General features: G+C 30.9%; 1 protein-coding gene across 5 annotated transcripts in view; it reads left to right on the forward strand.

Annotated features, from left to right (window-relative positions):
* Nucleotides 1-13,195, forward strand: part of LOC108693255 (putative fatty acyl-CoA reductase CG5065) — a 41,171-nt gene extending 27,976 nt beyond the window's left edge. For 3 of the 5 annotated variants that reach the window (XM_018202105.1, XM_018202107.1, XM_018202108.1), the window contains exons 2-8: nt 3,357-3,590; nt 6,749-6,850; nt 6,956-7,191; nt 7,267-7,515; nt 8,498-8,847; nt 9,343-9,939; nt 10,918-13,195. In XM_018202105.1, coding sequence (XP_018057594.1) covers nt 6,979-7,191; nt 7,267-7,515; nt 8,498-8,847; nt 9,343-9,939; nt 10,918-11,059 — 1,551 coding nt within the window. In that variant the 5' untranslated portion in view covers nt 3,357-3,590; nt 6,749-6,850; nt 6,956-6,978 and the 3' untranslated portion in view covers nt 11,060-13,195. Of the gene's footprint in view, nt 1-956; nt 1,289-3,356; nt 3,591-5,535; nt 5,638-6,748; nt 6,851-6,955; nt 7,192-7,266; nt 7,516-8,497; nt 8,848-9,342; nt 9,940-10,917 lie in introns of those variants that run through there. The other 2 variants (XM_018202106.1, XM_018202110.1) reach the window with 2 other exon arrangements.
* The last annotated feature ends 1,913 nt before the right edge of the window (nt 13,196-15,108 follow it).

The following is a 15,108-nucleotide window of genomic DNA, read 5'->3' on the forward strand; positions in this document are numbered from 1 at the left end:
ATATATATTTTTTTTTTTTCTTATGTTCAAAATTACATTTTCCAATTTTCCAATATTTCCAATTTTTCTCTCGATACGATCACAATGCGATAAGAAGAGATTCTGCTTAAGAATATTCTGAGTAAATGTTTGAGTCGAAAATACGAAATGATATGCGAAGCTAAGAAAAACATAATATATCTATATCAAGAATTCTTCAATTCTTATTTTAAAAATTAAGTTAGACTCACAAGAACATAAATTCAAAAATTGATAATTATAACGCTATTTGAGCTGGATATTATGTGCGAAATTTGTATAACAAACTTTATTTAATAAAATTGTGATTTCATCACAAGAAAAATGTTTTAATATAATCGTCTTTTTACATAGTCATCATCAATGTACGCTTTCAAGTATGTCTATCGGTCGGGCAAATAAATTAAAAATAAAAATTAATATTACGTAAATATTAATTAGCCTAAGAAGAAATATTATTCTTTGTATGTTACACTACTTCCATAAGATCGTCAATCAAAAAAACAGCTAACATTTAGAATCCATGAATATATAATAGACATTAATAAAAAGGAACAATTGTTTTTCTGTATATCACAGATTAATAAAAGAACATTTAAATAATAAAATATTAAAAATTAAATAATAAGTCATCTTAAATAATAAATCATCGGAAGAGAATGATGAAATAATATATATAAACAAACAAAAAGCGAGATAAATAAAGACATCTATAATTTGTCGGATGTCTGTCTCTCCGTCCTGAGTCTTCTATCCCCTACTTAAAATATTTATCTCTGCTCAAAACTATATATTCCAATATACGTAAGTGGTTTGATAGTCCGTATAGTCTGAAATATGATTCAACAGTATCTATATTATTTTAGTATTTGGCAACTCTTAGAGAATTTAATACACTAAATTTCAGTGAGATAAATCTACCACTCTGTGCTTGACGTTTGAATCGATCAGATATCGTGATTTGTGAAAAATCCGAAGGAATTTTATGTAGTGTGATCACAAAATTGTTCGATTTACGCTACGAAGTCCTTTCGCATCCTCTCTATTCTCTAATTTGGACTTTGTATCTATTTCAAAAAGTTGTCAGATATTAAAAATAATTTCAATACTGGTGGTGCCATATTTTAGACTTTGTTCATACTTATCAAATCGCCTATATATTTTAATAATTTATGCCTGATATTTCATTGTTATGATGACCTGAGACACATATCCTACAAACACATGTCTCACATTTTAAATCTTGAAACCGACTAATTTAAAGATTGAGGTAATAATATATAGTTCAAATATATAGTTCAAATTATATTAATATATATATTTCTTTTCATATTGGGTGTGGGAAAAAGTTCGTGGCGTTTTTCCCGCTAGACAGCATTAAATGCTTAGCTCGGCAACTACTAATCGCATCGGTAACACTAGATGTGCGTTTAAAAAGTGACATTTTAACCTTTGTTTTGAGCCGAAAAAGAATGAAATCGATGAAGTGAATCAAAAGTTATTTTATTTTGAAAATGGAAATAAATAAGGAAAAAATTCGCTACATTTTGCAGTATCATTATGATAAAGGCAAGAATGTTGTACAGGCTTGTGAAAAAATTTGCGCTATTTACGGTGAAGATATTTCTATCCAAATCAGCAGCACGGAAATGGTTCGCTCGCTTTCGTACTGGAAATTTCGATGTGAAAGATGAACCTCGCTCCGGTTGACCAATCACTAAAAAGTCCGATGAAATCATGATAAAAGTCGAGCGTGATAAGCATGTGAGCACTGTGGAGATTGCCAAGGAACTAGGCATCGATCATAAAACAGTTTTAAATCATTTACACAAAGCTGGATACAAAAAGAAGCTCGATTTGGGTTCTTCACGAGTTGAGTGTTAGGAACATGATGGACCGAATTAACATTTGTGATATGCTACTGAAACGGAATGAAATTGAGCCATTCTGAAGAGAATGATAACTGGTGATGAAAAATGGATCACCTACAACAATCCAACTAGAAAAAGATCGTGGATAAAGAAAGAAGGCGCAAACAATCGCAAAACCTGGATTGGAAGAAGGTGATGTCGTGTGTGTGGTTGGACTGAAAGGGAATCGTTCACTATGAGCTGTTATCGTCCCATCAAACAATTAATTCCGAACTCTACTGTGAACAACTGCAGAGATTACAACAAGCAATTGAGAGGAAGAGGCCAGAATTAATCAATAGGAGAGGTGTCGTCTTCCATCACAATTCTCGATCACACACATCTTTGACTCGGCAAAAATTGCGAGAGTTTGGCTGGGAAGTTTTAATGCATCCACCGTATAGTCCTGACATAGCATCCTCAGACTACCATTTGTTTAGGTCTCTGCAGAACTCTCTTAATGGTATATAGCTTCAAAAGAGGCCTGTGAAAATCACTTGAAGTATTTTTCGATCAGAAACCACAGAATTCTATCGCGATGGAATTATGGCTCTGCCCCAAAAATGGCAAAATATTATAGAAAATAATGGAGCATATTTGGTTTCAATAAATTGATTTCAATACTCTAAGAAAAATACTTTAATTTTACTAAAAAATCGCCAACCACGAACTTTTTCCCATATATTGTTATTTACCCAATATGTTATTACTTATTACTCGGCATTTACTTTCTCTTTATAGTACCTATGAGGATATAATTTCTATGTTCCCATAAAAGAGACGATGGTTAAGGAGCTATATATTCTTAAGTTGGACGATTTGATATTCTCATGAGACTATGACAATATATTTATACATAGAAATAGTATAAAACAAAAAAGATTATTTGTTCTTTCGGCTAATTAACACTTATTTTATTAATTTTATTAATTAATTTATTAATTATATTAATAAAATAATTTCATTAATTTTTATTTTTAATTTATTCGCCAGATCGATAGACATATTTGAAAGCGTACACTGATGACCATGTTAAAAAGGTCGAAACATTGTTGTGATAAAATTTATTAAATAAGTTTGTGATTCAAATTTTACATAATATTCAGCGTGGTGCAAATAGCCCTTATAATTATCAATTTTTTAAATTTAATCTTATTTTAAATTTTCTTTTTTTTTTTTAATTTCTATATTTTAATTCCTTGAATTAATTACAATTTTTTACAATTAAAAAAGTTTTCATTTGATACATAAATGCATTTCGTAAGATATTGTTTCTCATAACACTCTATTACAACACGAGACTGTACACAAGAAAATTTTGATTAAATTAAATTTATGTCAAAAAAAAATATATCTTTTTTGTTTAAATTTGATTAAATGTGTGTAATTCAAAATCTCAGAAAAAGATCTCGATTATTTTGTATACAGAGATAACGAGTTTGCCAGCAAAGGACACGATATGAATTCGATGGACACTGAATTTAATCGCAAGCCGTTTGAAGAATCACCGTACAACATATACATATTTAAAAAGGAGCCATTGCGCCATACGCAGGTGCTGTATCTATAAGGACTCTCATCACCACGTCGTTTCTCACAAGAACCAAACAAATTAAAAGCAATCAAAGCAAGATCAGGAAAGTCATTGGTGAAATAAAACAGGTAACATACTTTAAGAATATATTGCATATACCTTGATCAAAAAGTTCCGGAATTCATTCAGAAAATTCAAAATACATTTTTATTCAAAAGTGATATTATCTCCTTCAAAGTACTCCCCATCGACTGCAACGCACTTATGCCAGCGCTTGATCCAGCTCTCGAAACATTTTTGGAACTCTATTGTCGGTATAGCCATCAGAGCCGTCTTCGATTTTTCCTTTATCTCCTTTCGGCTGTTAAAACGCGTTCCCCGTAATTTTTTGACTCGATCGAACAGAAAAAAATCGCAGGGAGCCATGAATTCGATGGCTGTTGGATGGTATTCGTTTCGTTCTTGAATTCAAAAATTCACTCGTTGTTGCAAATTCAACTCCATTTTTAAAACTGTAAAAAATCGAAAATACGTGCAGAGGTAGATGTACTCAAGACGGCGTAACTTTTACAAATGTCAAGCTATGGTGATAAAATTTGATGGGAATGTCAATGATAGATGTGGCAACCTAACCAAAAAAAACAGAACTCAAATCAGCTGACTCAGAGCATCACCTGGTAATAATTCCGGGAACATTTTGATCAAGGTGATATTTTCAAAATAATGAAAAAATAATGAAAAAAATTACAGATTATTCTAAATCGCATTTAAAAATAATACAAAAAAAATTTTACTAATGATTTAAGACTTGAATAAAAAATTATTTTAATACCAATATTTTTTGTTTGTTTTTATATCTCTAATGGAAATGTATAGAAATTATTTTTTAGTTTTTGCTTTTTAAACATATTTTATTCGGTACGATTAATTACAATCTATCATAGGATCGCTGATGATGGCTCGAATGGAGCCGAAACATCTGATTTTTCTCATTTATAACATTTGTAATGTTTAGAATAATATATTTGTTAATTATTATGCATGAACAATTACGTTAATTATTGCTTGTTCGTCATTATATTTTTTTTATCTCGAGAATTCAGTTTATTTTATTTTTATAATTTTGGAAATTATTTTTTATTGTAATATTAAAATTTGAAAAATAATAACACAAAAAAATTTATTTTTTGGGGATGCTGGAGCGATGGTCGACTTGATGTTGATAATTGATAAGTGACAGACTGTTTAATTCCAAATTCAGTTTCTTACATTATTGTTCTGTCTTACTCAAACGCATATATCTGTCCTTATCCAATTATTGCTCTGTTACCATTCTAAATCTTTGCTAAGCATACATATTTACGTTCAAATTACATTCAAATTATTTTTTCTAGGCTTTTAATCTTAGTTCTACAAATTGAACATAGTTTGTTTAAATAATCTAAAGTCCGTTGAATACTTCTACTACTCATATAAATATAAATATATATTACATATGCGAGGGTTATTTGAAAAGTTTTGAGTCTCAATATGAAGATGGCATTACTCGTCAAAATCTGAAATTCTGGGTTTACTATACAATTATACAACCGATCATAGAAAGATTGTAACACTTGTTTTTTCGATGAGTTTCAGAATACAATTTGCTCCGAGTGATTGATTCTTATAGATCTAACCATTTACGTTCAATCACTCTATGAACAAGGCTGATTATGAGTTTCAAAACCCAAAAAAATCGAAAAAAAGTGTTATAACCTTTTTGCGACCGGCTGTACATGTCTTGCAACGTACCTGTGAAAATTGTTTGGACGCTCAATTGTTTAAAAATCATTTATGCCAATCGATGTCAGTGTTTTCGTTTGATGAAAATCTGTGTCCTTCGAGCCTAAAACCTATTCTACAATGTGCTCTTTATTTTTTATTTCTTGCTTTTTATTTCTTGCTTTTTCTCTCTTTTCTCCGTTTTATCGACAGTTGTATTTTTTGCTATGTGTTTCTTGTTTCTTCCGAAGTTCATTAACATCTCGGACGATAAAACAAAAAATCAAATAAGAAGCAAAAAGACAAGATGTAAAAAATAATAAAAAACAAGAAACAGAAAATAAAAAGCACATTGTAGAAGACTTAACTTTGAGCTTAGGAAAAAGTCGTTGGGGATCAAATCTGGTGAATATGGTGAGTAGTTAATTAATTCGAACCGCAATTCATAATTTTTCTTATAGCAATCGTCGATATTCCATTTTATGTGATTTTTTCAATTTTTACAAAAAAACACTAACGACTTTAATTTAACTCAGGTGAGTATGGATGCGGTTGAGTTACCGCGATACTTCGAAACATTTTTTTTTTTCGAAACATTGGTCAATTAGTAAAATTCTTTCTTCTTATTGATTAATCAAATGCTTCGAAGTTTTCGTAGTGTTTTTAATCACATGAATCAAAAGTAAATTTTTCAATTTTTCTTTTATTTTCTTATGAAATTGATATGCCCGATTTTTTTATTTGTGCGTATTTTAATTTTATAAAAAAATTTTGCTAATTTGTAAAATCAATTCAAAGATTTCGATTGCATTATAATTTGTGATAATTTACGTCGCTTCAACATCCCTTTATAAGTATAATTAGTTTAACGAATACAGCAAATGTTATTAAATAAATATATAATTCACATGACTGTTTTATATAAGTTTAGTATCTATTTTTAAGGATAATATAAATATTAATACATTTCTAATTTCGAGCTTTTTACAGGAAATACGGATCGTATTTGTTCATACTTTTATACATATAGAACAATAACATGAATTAACATAAGATATAAAAATCAAAATAAAATAGAAAATGTAAAAATTTATGATTTTTGTTATTTTAATATTCTTTTATATGTATACAGAATGAGATTAGAGAATTATGTAAAAAAATAATAAATATATTTTACACATTAAAAAATATTAATAATGTTGAAAAAAATTGTTGCATGCATCACATATTTCTCGTAAACTATGAAACTTTTATTTGAAATAAAAAAAGGAGAAACAACTGAAGTATTTGGAATACAATTAATATAGAATGTCTTTTATATAAATAATGTATTTTTATTTTTATATTTTATTTTTATATTTTTATATTTATGCAAACATCCGTCAAATAACGTAAAATTAAATTTCTATTGGATGTTTTATTTAATATGTATAAGTTTTATAATTTTAAAAGAAATGAAAAGTATCTTTACAATGGAATTTCAATGTCAAATTTAACATTTATGATTTCATGTAAAAAAATATAGAAACGGAAGTAGAAACGTAGAAGACAACGTTACTCTCACGGTAACAGAGAAAAATACTTTCTATTTGAAAGTAATTTAAAGAAATTGAACGAAATAATTCAGGTAGGATATACCATAATAATAATTAAATAAATTATTGGATAATTATATTTTTAATTTTTTGTGTTTTTCTATCTCTGATATTTCTATCTCTGATATTTTTTAAAGGCCCGTGTTCGGCAAATAGTGATATGGCCACGATGGCTGGCAGTGAATACACATCCGTAAAGGACTTTTATAGAGATAGGTCGATTTTCATAACTGGAGCAACAGGTTTCATGGGCAAGGTTCTCGTCGAGAAGCTACTGAGATCGTGTCCGGATATTAAAAATATTTATCTTCTAATGAGACCTAAAAAGGGCCAAAATGTACAAGAAAGGTTACAAGAACTTTTAAATGGACCAGTAAATATTATCTTTGTTTTTCATCACATATTTTGTTCATTTTCGAAAAAATTAAAATCATATTATTTTCGGCAGCTTTTTGAAAAATTACGGCGGGATTCTCCTGGCGAACTTTCCAAAATCATACCCGTAGCTGGTGATATTACGGAGCCAGAATTGGGCATTTCAGCAGATGATCAAAATATGTTAATAAGATCCGTATCGATCGTTTTTCATTCAGCAGCTACCGTCAAATTTGACGAGGCTTTGAAGCTCTCGGTTACCATAAATATGTTGGGCACTAAAAGATTGGTTCAATTATGCAACCGCATGCATAATGTGGAGGTAAGAGATTGTTTTTCTTCTAATTTGTTCAATTCAACTAAAACGCCACATTGAGCCGAGATTAGTTTGCAGTTGTAAATCGAATTTGCGTAATAAAAGATTAATCTGTAGCGATTTCTTTTTTAAAAATGTGCTCTTTACGAAAGATTACAGTGTCTTTTGTCTATGGATGGTTTACATCTCTACTTCATCTCGAAAGATACACATTCGAGATATATATTCTCGAAAATCTTTCGAATGCTTCGTTTTATTTGCTCATGTGATGTACCACATCGATTTTTAATTAATCGACAACTAATCTGTCTAAGTTTCTGCTTAATAGCGAAATATATTCGATTTGTATCAACAAATTTCAAAAGGTAAATAGAGCCGGTTTATGTACGAGTGTATTTGTACTCTGCACTCTAATTGTATCGCGCGATTCTATCCTAAATCATACACTGATCGTTCATCATTTAACAATCTCACATGAATTTAACAATTCATTTGTTTTCATGATAACAGTAGATTAATCAATGAATTAGTGCGAATGAAATGTGATGAAAGTATCAAAGTAATACTATGAAAGTTTCAAAAAATCTTTTAAATTAAAGACATAAATATTTTATTATTTTATGCATATGCATTTTATATTCAAATGAAGCGTTTGAAAACTCGCAAGTGATTATCTTTGATGATTTCCATGATTTCTTTTAGTTTTATGTAACAGTCAGCAGAGAATTTGTACAATTTAATATTTATTGCACTGTGTAATTGATCATCAGACAATAATATTTATTCTTTTTTAAAGTATTTTTTTTTGTTTTTCTTAAGTGTTCAAACTTTGTTTAGAACTTTCGCCGTCAACACATTTTTACGCATTATTATCATTCATATCAGGAGCTCACGTTCGATCGAGGCAAAAGATGGGCGTTCATATATTTTTCCTTTTTGCAATGTATGTGTATAAGAATGTACGATAAATATAATTGTTTGGTCATAGGCATTCATTCATGTATCAACGGCATATTGCAATTGTGATCGGAACGATGTTGCCGAAGAGATTTATCCGGTGGGACGGGAACCCGATCAGGTGATCGCTCTGACAGAGTGGATGGACGACAAAATGTTTGAAGAATTTACACCGAATCTGATCGCCAGCCGACCAAATACATACACATTTACCAAAGCATTGGCCGAGCGAATGCTCCAGCGAGAAAAAGGTTCTTTACCGGTGGCGATTGTCAGGCCATCGATCGTACTATCATCGTATAGAGAACCAGTTGCCGGTTGGGTGGACAATTGCAACGGCCCCACAGGGATTATCGCCGCCGCTGGGAAAGGTTTCTTCAGGTAATCACGACGACTAGCCATCATTAATGATTATAATATCAGTATATTATAATGGAATGAGAATAGTTCTTCTCAGTATATCCTCCGGATTTGATTTTCTGACTCCATTTTTGAGAGGTCACAGTACCATGCGTATCAATTTAGCTTTAGAATCTCTTCGGGGAGCAGAGGTTTTGTTTTTGCATTTGTTTTTATGTTTTTGCATTTGGTAGTAGTTTGCATTCTTACTCCTTAGAGTTTGTTAACACTCGTGAGGACCTACAGTTTAATGCCGAATCCGAACGGCGAACATGAAAAATCGCATGGGGCGCAGGTGGAATCGAATTCAGATCCACGAATCAATCGCACTGATTTAAGCGAGCTACTCATCGCCCCAATGAGAATAGTTATTATTGAAGTATAGATATTGTTATTTTAGTAGCATGATGGCTCATAATTTTTGTAAATTATTATTATTTTTGAATAAATTATCTTAGAAATCGCGCTTTCTTGCAGAACTATGCTGTGTCATGAGGATAAAGTGGCGGATCTAGTGCCCGTCGACATTGTGATCAACCTAATGATTTGCGCGGCATGGAGGACCGCTACGCAGCGTACCGACACCATTCCGATTTATAACTGTTGCACCGGTCAGCAAAATCCTATAACCTGGAAGCAGTTCGTCGACCTATCATTCAAATATTGTCGATTACACCCGGTGAACGATGCACTCTGGTATCCGGATGGTCGATGTCACAGCTCCATGATAATAAACAAATTGTGCGTGATATTTCAGCATACGCTACCTGCGTATATCTTAGATATTCTCGCTCGACTCAAAGGTTCGCGACCTATAATGGTCCGCGTACAAACGAAACTTTCCAAAGCCGCCAAGTGTTTGGAATACTTCAGTACGAAACAGTGGAATTTTAGAGACGACAACGTACGACGATTGGGTGAACAACTCAGTCCAGAGGATCGGGAAACATTCATGTTTGATGTCAGAGAAATTTACTGGCCATCATACTTGGAGCATTACATTCTGGGTATACGACAGTTTATCTTAAAAGAGAGTCCAGATACACTGCCAGCTGCTCGTTCATACATCACAAAGTAAGATATATCTTTTCAATCTCTTTATTACAGTCTTCCTAAGAGACTGAACTATTTCCTAGAGTCTGTTCGCAGAATATTTACTATTAGAAAAATTTTGAAGAATGAATTATCAAAAGATACCTTTTTACCTTTGAAAATTAAGGATTTTCATAGAATTTTATTGATACTCAAATGATAATTTTTGAATTTTTTTCTTTAAATTTAAATTTTGTCTCTTTCTGAAAAAATTGTTTCTTTGATCATTTTTTTATAATACAAATTAATGACAATTTGATTAATAATAATATGCCATATATATCTACGTATATTTATGTATTCTCTTGTATAAAGTTTTATTAAAAAAAAATCGGGATACCTAAAAACAATACACAAGAAAACAAATATAGTGCTCCACTGTTACTAGTACTGTGAGCTTTGCTCTTAGTATCTTATAGATTTTGCTTCATTTATATGAAAATGATAGACATTATTTTGTATCGATTCCATTTATTATATGTTCGCATTGTCTGCACTCTAATTTATTTTAATACATTAAAAATCTCTCTAATTTTATCTGAAATTTTTAATTAAAAAATATTTAAAATCCGAGAATTCACAAAGAACTTTTTCACAAGATTTGAGTAAACTTTCTAGTTCGGAAGTTAGAATCAATATTAATCATCCACAATATTTTAATATTTTCATAATAGAATATTAAAAGATTTATATATATCTTTTTTTTTTTAGAATTCATTATAGAGAATACATATCATATCATATTATCAATCATATTATAGTTTGTGTCCTTTCTTTCTATGATTCTATATTCACGTTTTCTTTTCTTTCATTTTTATTCCATTTATTTGGTAAACAATTTTTAAATAAATGTATGTTCTTACAAATGACTTAAAAATTAATTTAGCAACTTTATTTTTTTTTTTTTAATAGAAGGCTATATGTCATTCTTTGAATCTTGATTTGTTTATCTATTTACAGACTGTACTGGCTTCACAAAGCTGTGCAACTCGGGATACTAGTAATAATGCTACGAGTCCTGTTGTTACGCAAGTCTGCAGCGCGAAGAGCCTTCTTTTCGCTGCTGTCCATCGTACTTCGCATGTGCCGCTTGATTGTTTGACGGCTCAGAACGAGCCCGATCGATGATCACGATCAGCGTAAAACAAAGCTGTTAACCAGCGGCCGTTATTTAAAGGTGCGATTTGTTCTTCAACCTCGTTGCTCAGCTTCCTCGACGATAAAGCGCTACCTACACATCCATCGATTGGCCTTTTCGATGTTGATAACCGTCGACAAGTAACAACGCCGGTTACAGATACTTGATTCTCGAAAGAGATCGGTTATGATTCGATTGGATAAGTATCCAGCTGATGAAACTGTTTCTCCCACGAGTATATAAGTACGCTCCAAACACTTTGCATATATTATAATAATTATTATTACATTACCGATGTTATTTCTTGTTGCCCCAATGCGAACCGTCGCGACCGTGAATGAAAATTGATGGTTGTCGAGTTTCGTATAGTGACATAATCGTCATTGCGAGGTTCCATTACACTAGAATAAAAATAAACGCGCATCACCATGATTATTTCGTTAGCGTCATCGTACATCAATATACTTTGCACAATGTCAATTTCTAATAAATGAAAGGAGCCAAATTATATCGGCACACACTCGATTGTTAACGCAAGCTCGTTTTAGTCGAGCTAATCGATTTTCAGTATAGTGAAACGCTCGCGAGTAACCACCATTCTTATAACACGGCATCAAGAATCCATTGTGTTTTTATATAGTCGATATTTGACATCTTCTTTTTCCTTTTTACTCTGTGACATAAGATACTTAGATAGATATTTTGCTACGACCGCACGATGATTCGCGGTCACGCGTACAGAGATGAGAAAATTGCTATCGACTTCGAAATAAACACATGCAAGAAATTTGATTAGGTAGAAACGAATGACACCGATATAATAGAGATGTTAGAAATATAAGTACATACCGTTGCGACAACAAATATATAGCTATTTTTTTTAAATTGCCACTGATGCGAAATTCTTTTAACTGTTTTAAATATATTTTGACCAGAACAATGAGAGATCAACATCATTACGAAGACTTATTTTTAAAAAATCTGCGCTACAAGTCTATTTTAATGAAATATCTCTACGTATCTTACACATATTGTCACAGAATCAACATTTGACAAATTTTGAAGGCATGGGCAATTAATGAACTATCTGAAGCTATCAATCTAACATGCGATACAAAAACGTAAGCATTGAAATATAAATTAGAATCATTGGAAATTTATGTAGAAATGTATAAAAATTCATAGATAAATTACCAATTGACGATAAAACATCAAGTTTAAGTTTCATCCGATATTTACAATACATCTTGAAAATAATAATGAAATATGAGCGTGAGTAAAATATTAGCAGTATATCAAGTATACACTTTGTCAAATACATTCAAGCGAAACATCACAGCAGATTGACTGCATTCGAATCAGTTCGCTTTCCGTTATCTTCACTATAATCTTGATAAATTACAGCATGATGCAAGAAGATTTACTTGCAAGTAGTCTATCAGATCATCAAAAATCGCGAATGAAATGGAATGTATTATTTGATCGATCAAGGAGTAATATATTCTTTTTGGTTTCTGCGCTCAATTTGTCACCATATTGTCATACAACGACAAAACTTATAGCAGTAATTTTGCAAAATGCACTTTCGACAATTTGATTGTCTGGATATTTTTGGAAAATCATGTCTGTGAAAAATGTGATTAATTCTCTTGATAATTGTATTTCTGAACTGATAATTCATCACTGCCTATGTCTTCGAGATGACGATGATACACTAATGCCTTGTTTTATTTATTCAATTAGTTTGTTAATCACTCCTTTAAACTAATTTATAAAATCAGAACGAGCTTCTCCTTTTCTGTTTTAAAATCAATGCTGTTGTGCTTCGAGAATAAGAGATAACTTGAAAATAATAAGCATAAATGTAACGGAATATCCGTATTAATTAACAACATAAAAAATGACAAATAATCTTAATTTTGCGCCAAGAAGTAAAAGAGGGGTAGTGCTACGAAGGTCTCCTTCTACTAGTCTCATCTGTATTGTTATTCGGTTACACAGTGCATACAAAAAATAATATTTAATATGTATAATTAATTTAATTAATATTATACTATGCTACCACATACAAAAATTACATTAAAAATAATGAATCATTATGAGTGTTTCGCTCTCTTTTTCCTTACTATCCTAGAAATAAAGTCAAATAGATTTATTTATTAATGAAATTTTGTATTTATTATTAAGAGAAATTTATTCGTTACTTTTAAAAAGAAGAATGGTACACACTTTTTATTGTATTATTACATAATATGAAATTAACTAAAAAAAAATATTGATAACGTTCATCATGTGTGTGAAATTGGCGTCTCACTTGAAAACTTATTAAATATTCAGAGTTCTGAGTTTATTTTCAATAGTTTTGTAGTTCTATAGGTTAAATAAATAGTTTAAATAAATACTTCCGGCCAATTAAAGCTGAGAAATTAAAAATCCAAAATGAGACATCAGGTTCACACAGAGCTTATTTTGTCTAACAAAAGTTCCAGACCACAATTTCTTGTAGAATTTAAAAAGACACTTGATTCTAAAGAGAGTTCTGGTGATTAACATTATGTTCTAATTTTTAAATAATTTTTTTTCCCCTAAAAAGTAATAGGAACGAAGATGAAACGTTGTCCGATTTTGAAGAATTCTGTTAGTTCTACGATAATTCTTGTATAAATGTATTCTAACATTTTCTGAAGAATTTTGGTCATATACACTAATTGTTTATTTTTTAAATAATTTTTATAGTACGAAAAAGGCGCCTTTCAAAGAATATGAGACGCTGACCGATTTTCGACAATTTTATGAGTTCTATGGTAATTTTCGTGTAGTTCTGAATGTATCCTAACGCTTATTATAAGAGTATTATTCGATGGCGCTACGTCCCAAAGTCAGGGCCTATCTCTCGTATTATCCGTGATGCGCAAGTTGTACATATATAGATATACAGGATATACGATTTAACGCCGATTTCAAACGCCAGTTTGAAAGGTTTTATTAGCAATACTCTTGGTGGTTTGCCAGATCACTGAAGAGCAGCTACGAACGCGTAAAAATTTGGATCTACCAAAGATCGAATCCGAGTCTTCTAGCATGCTCTAACATGATAGATTCGCGTGCTATCTACTATGCTATGCTTATTTTATATATTTAAATTTTTTCTAAAGAGTCTTTTCTTATGTAAAATATTTGTTTTTAAATAATTTTTATCATCTGAGAAAGGCGCTTTTCTATATATATGTGAGATGCTGGCCGATTTCCGACAGTTCTGCGAGTTCTATGGTAATTCTCTGTAGATCTGAATATACATAAACGCTTTCCGAAGAGTTTTGATCATTTTAATTATTTGTTAATTTTTTAAATAATTTATATTATTAAATGAATCATTCGGAAAGAAATATTTATGCAGCAGGTGTCGAATTTAGATAATCGATATTATAATTGCCCGTATTGTATGTACATATTTATTAACGGATTAGCAGATCGATAAGTCTTTGTCAGAAGGACAATCATCGCATTCATCGCATTAGAGTTTACGTCTGCTTCGTGATGTAATTCGACTATTCTGATACCAAGAGGGACCACACGTAACAAAAAATTTTTTTTGAGCTTCAATGAAATCAATTACAGTATCTACATATCCCATATATCATTTCTTTTTTGCACCAAATTTCTTTTTATTAAGATATCAGGAACAAGCGAAATTGAATAAACACAATTTTAGCCATTCAGCGCACATGAAAAATGTCTGACTCTAGAAGTCTCCATAATCTTTCCTGTCGACCCTAAGATATGTCTTAAGGAACGATAATTTGTTGTCATTTTAAAGAGATTTTAATGAGGTCCTTAAAAAGTCATCTTAAAGACATTCTTCGAAAAAATCCATTTTCTTTAGATTTTTCTAAAACTTACAGAAACTTATTTTAATATCCTGAATATATGTGCTTTAAAACTCAATACCCGGAGCGGGATTAAAAATCGAAATATTCTACTTCAAAGTTGAAGCGTTTAAAATATATATATAT

Source organism: Atta colombica, unplaced genomic scaffold, assembly GCF_001594045.1.
Source record: "Atta colombica isolate Treedump-2 unplaced genomic scaffold, Acol1.0 scaffold89, whole genome shotgun sequence".
In the NCBI taxonomy this organism is placed as follows: domain Eukaryota; kingdom Metazoa; phylum Arthropoda; class Insecta; order Hymenoptera; family Formicidae; genus Atta; species Atta colombica.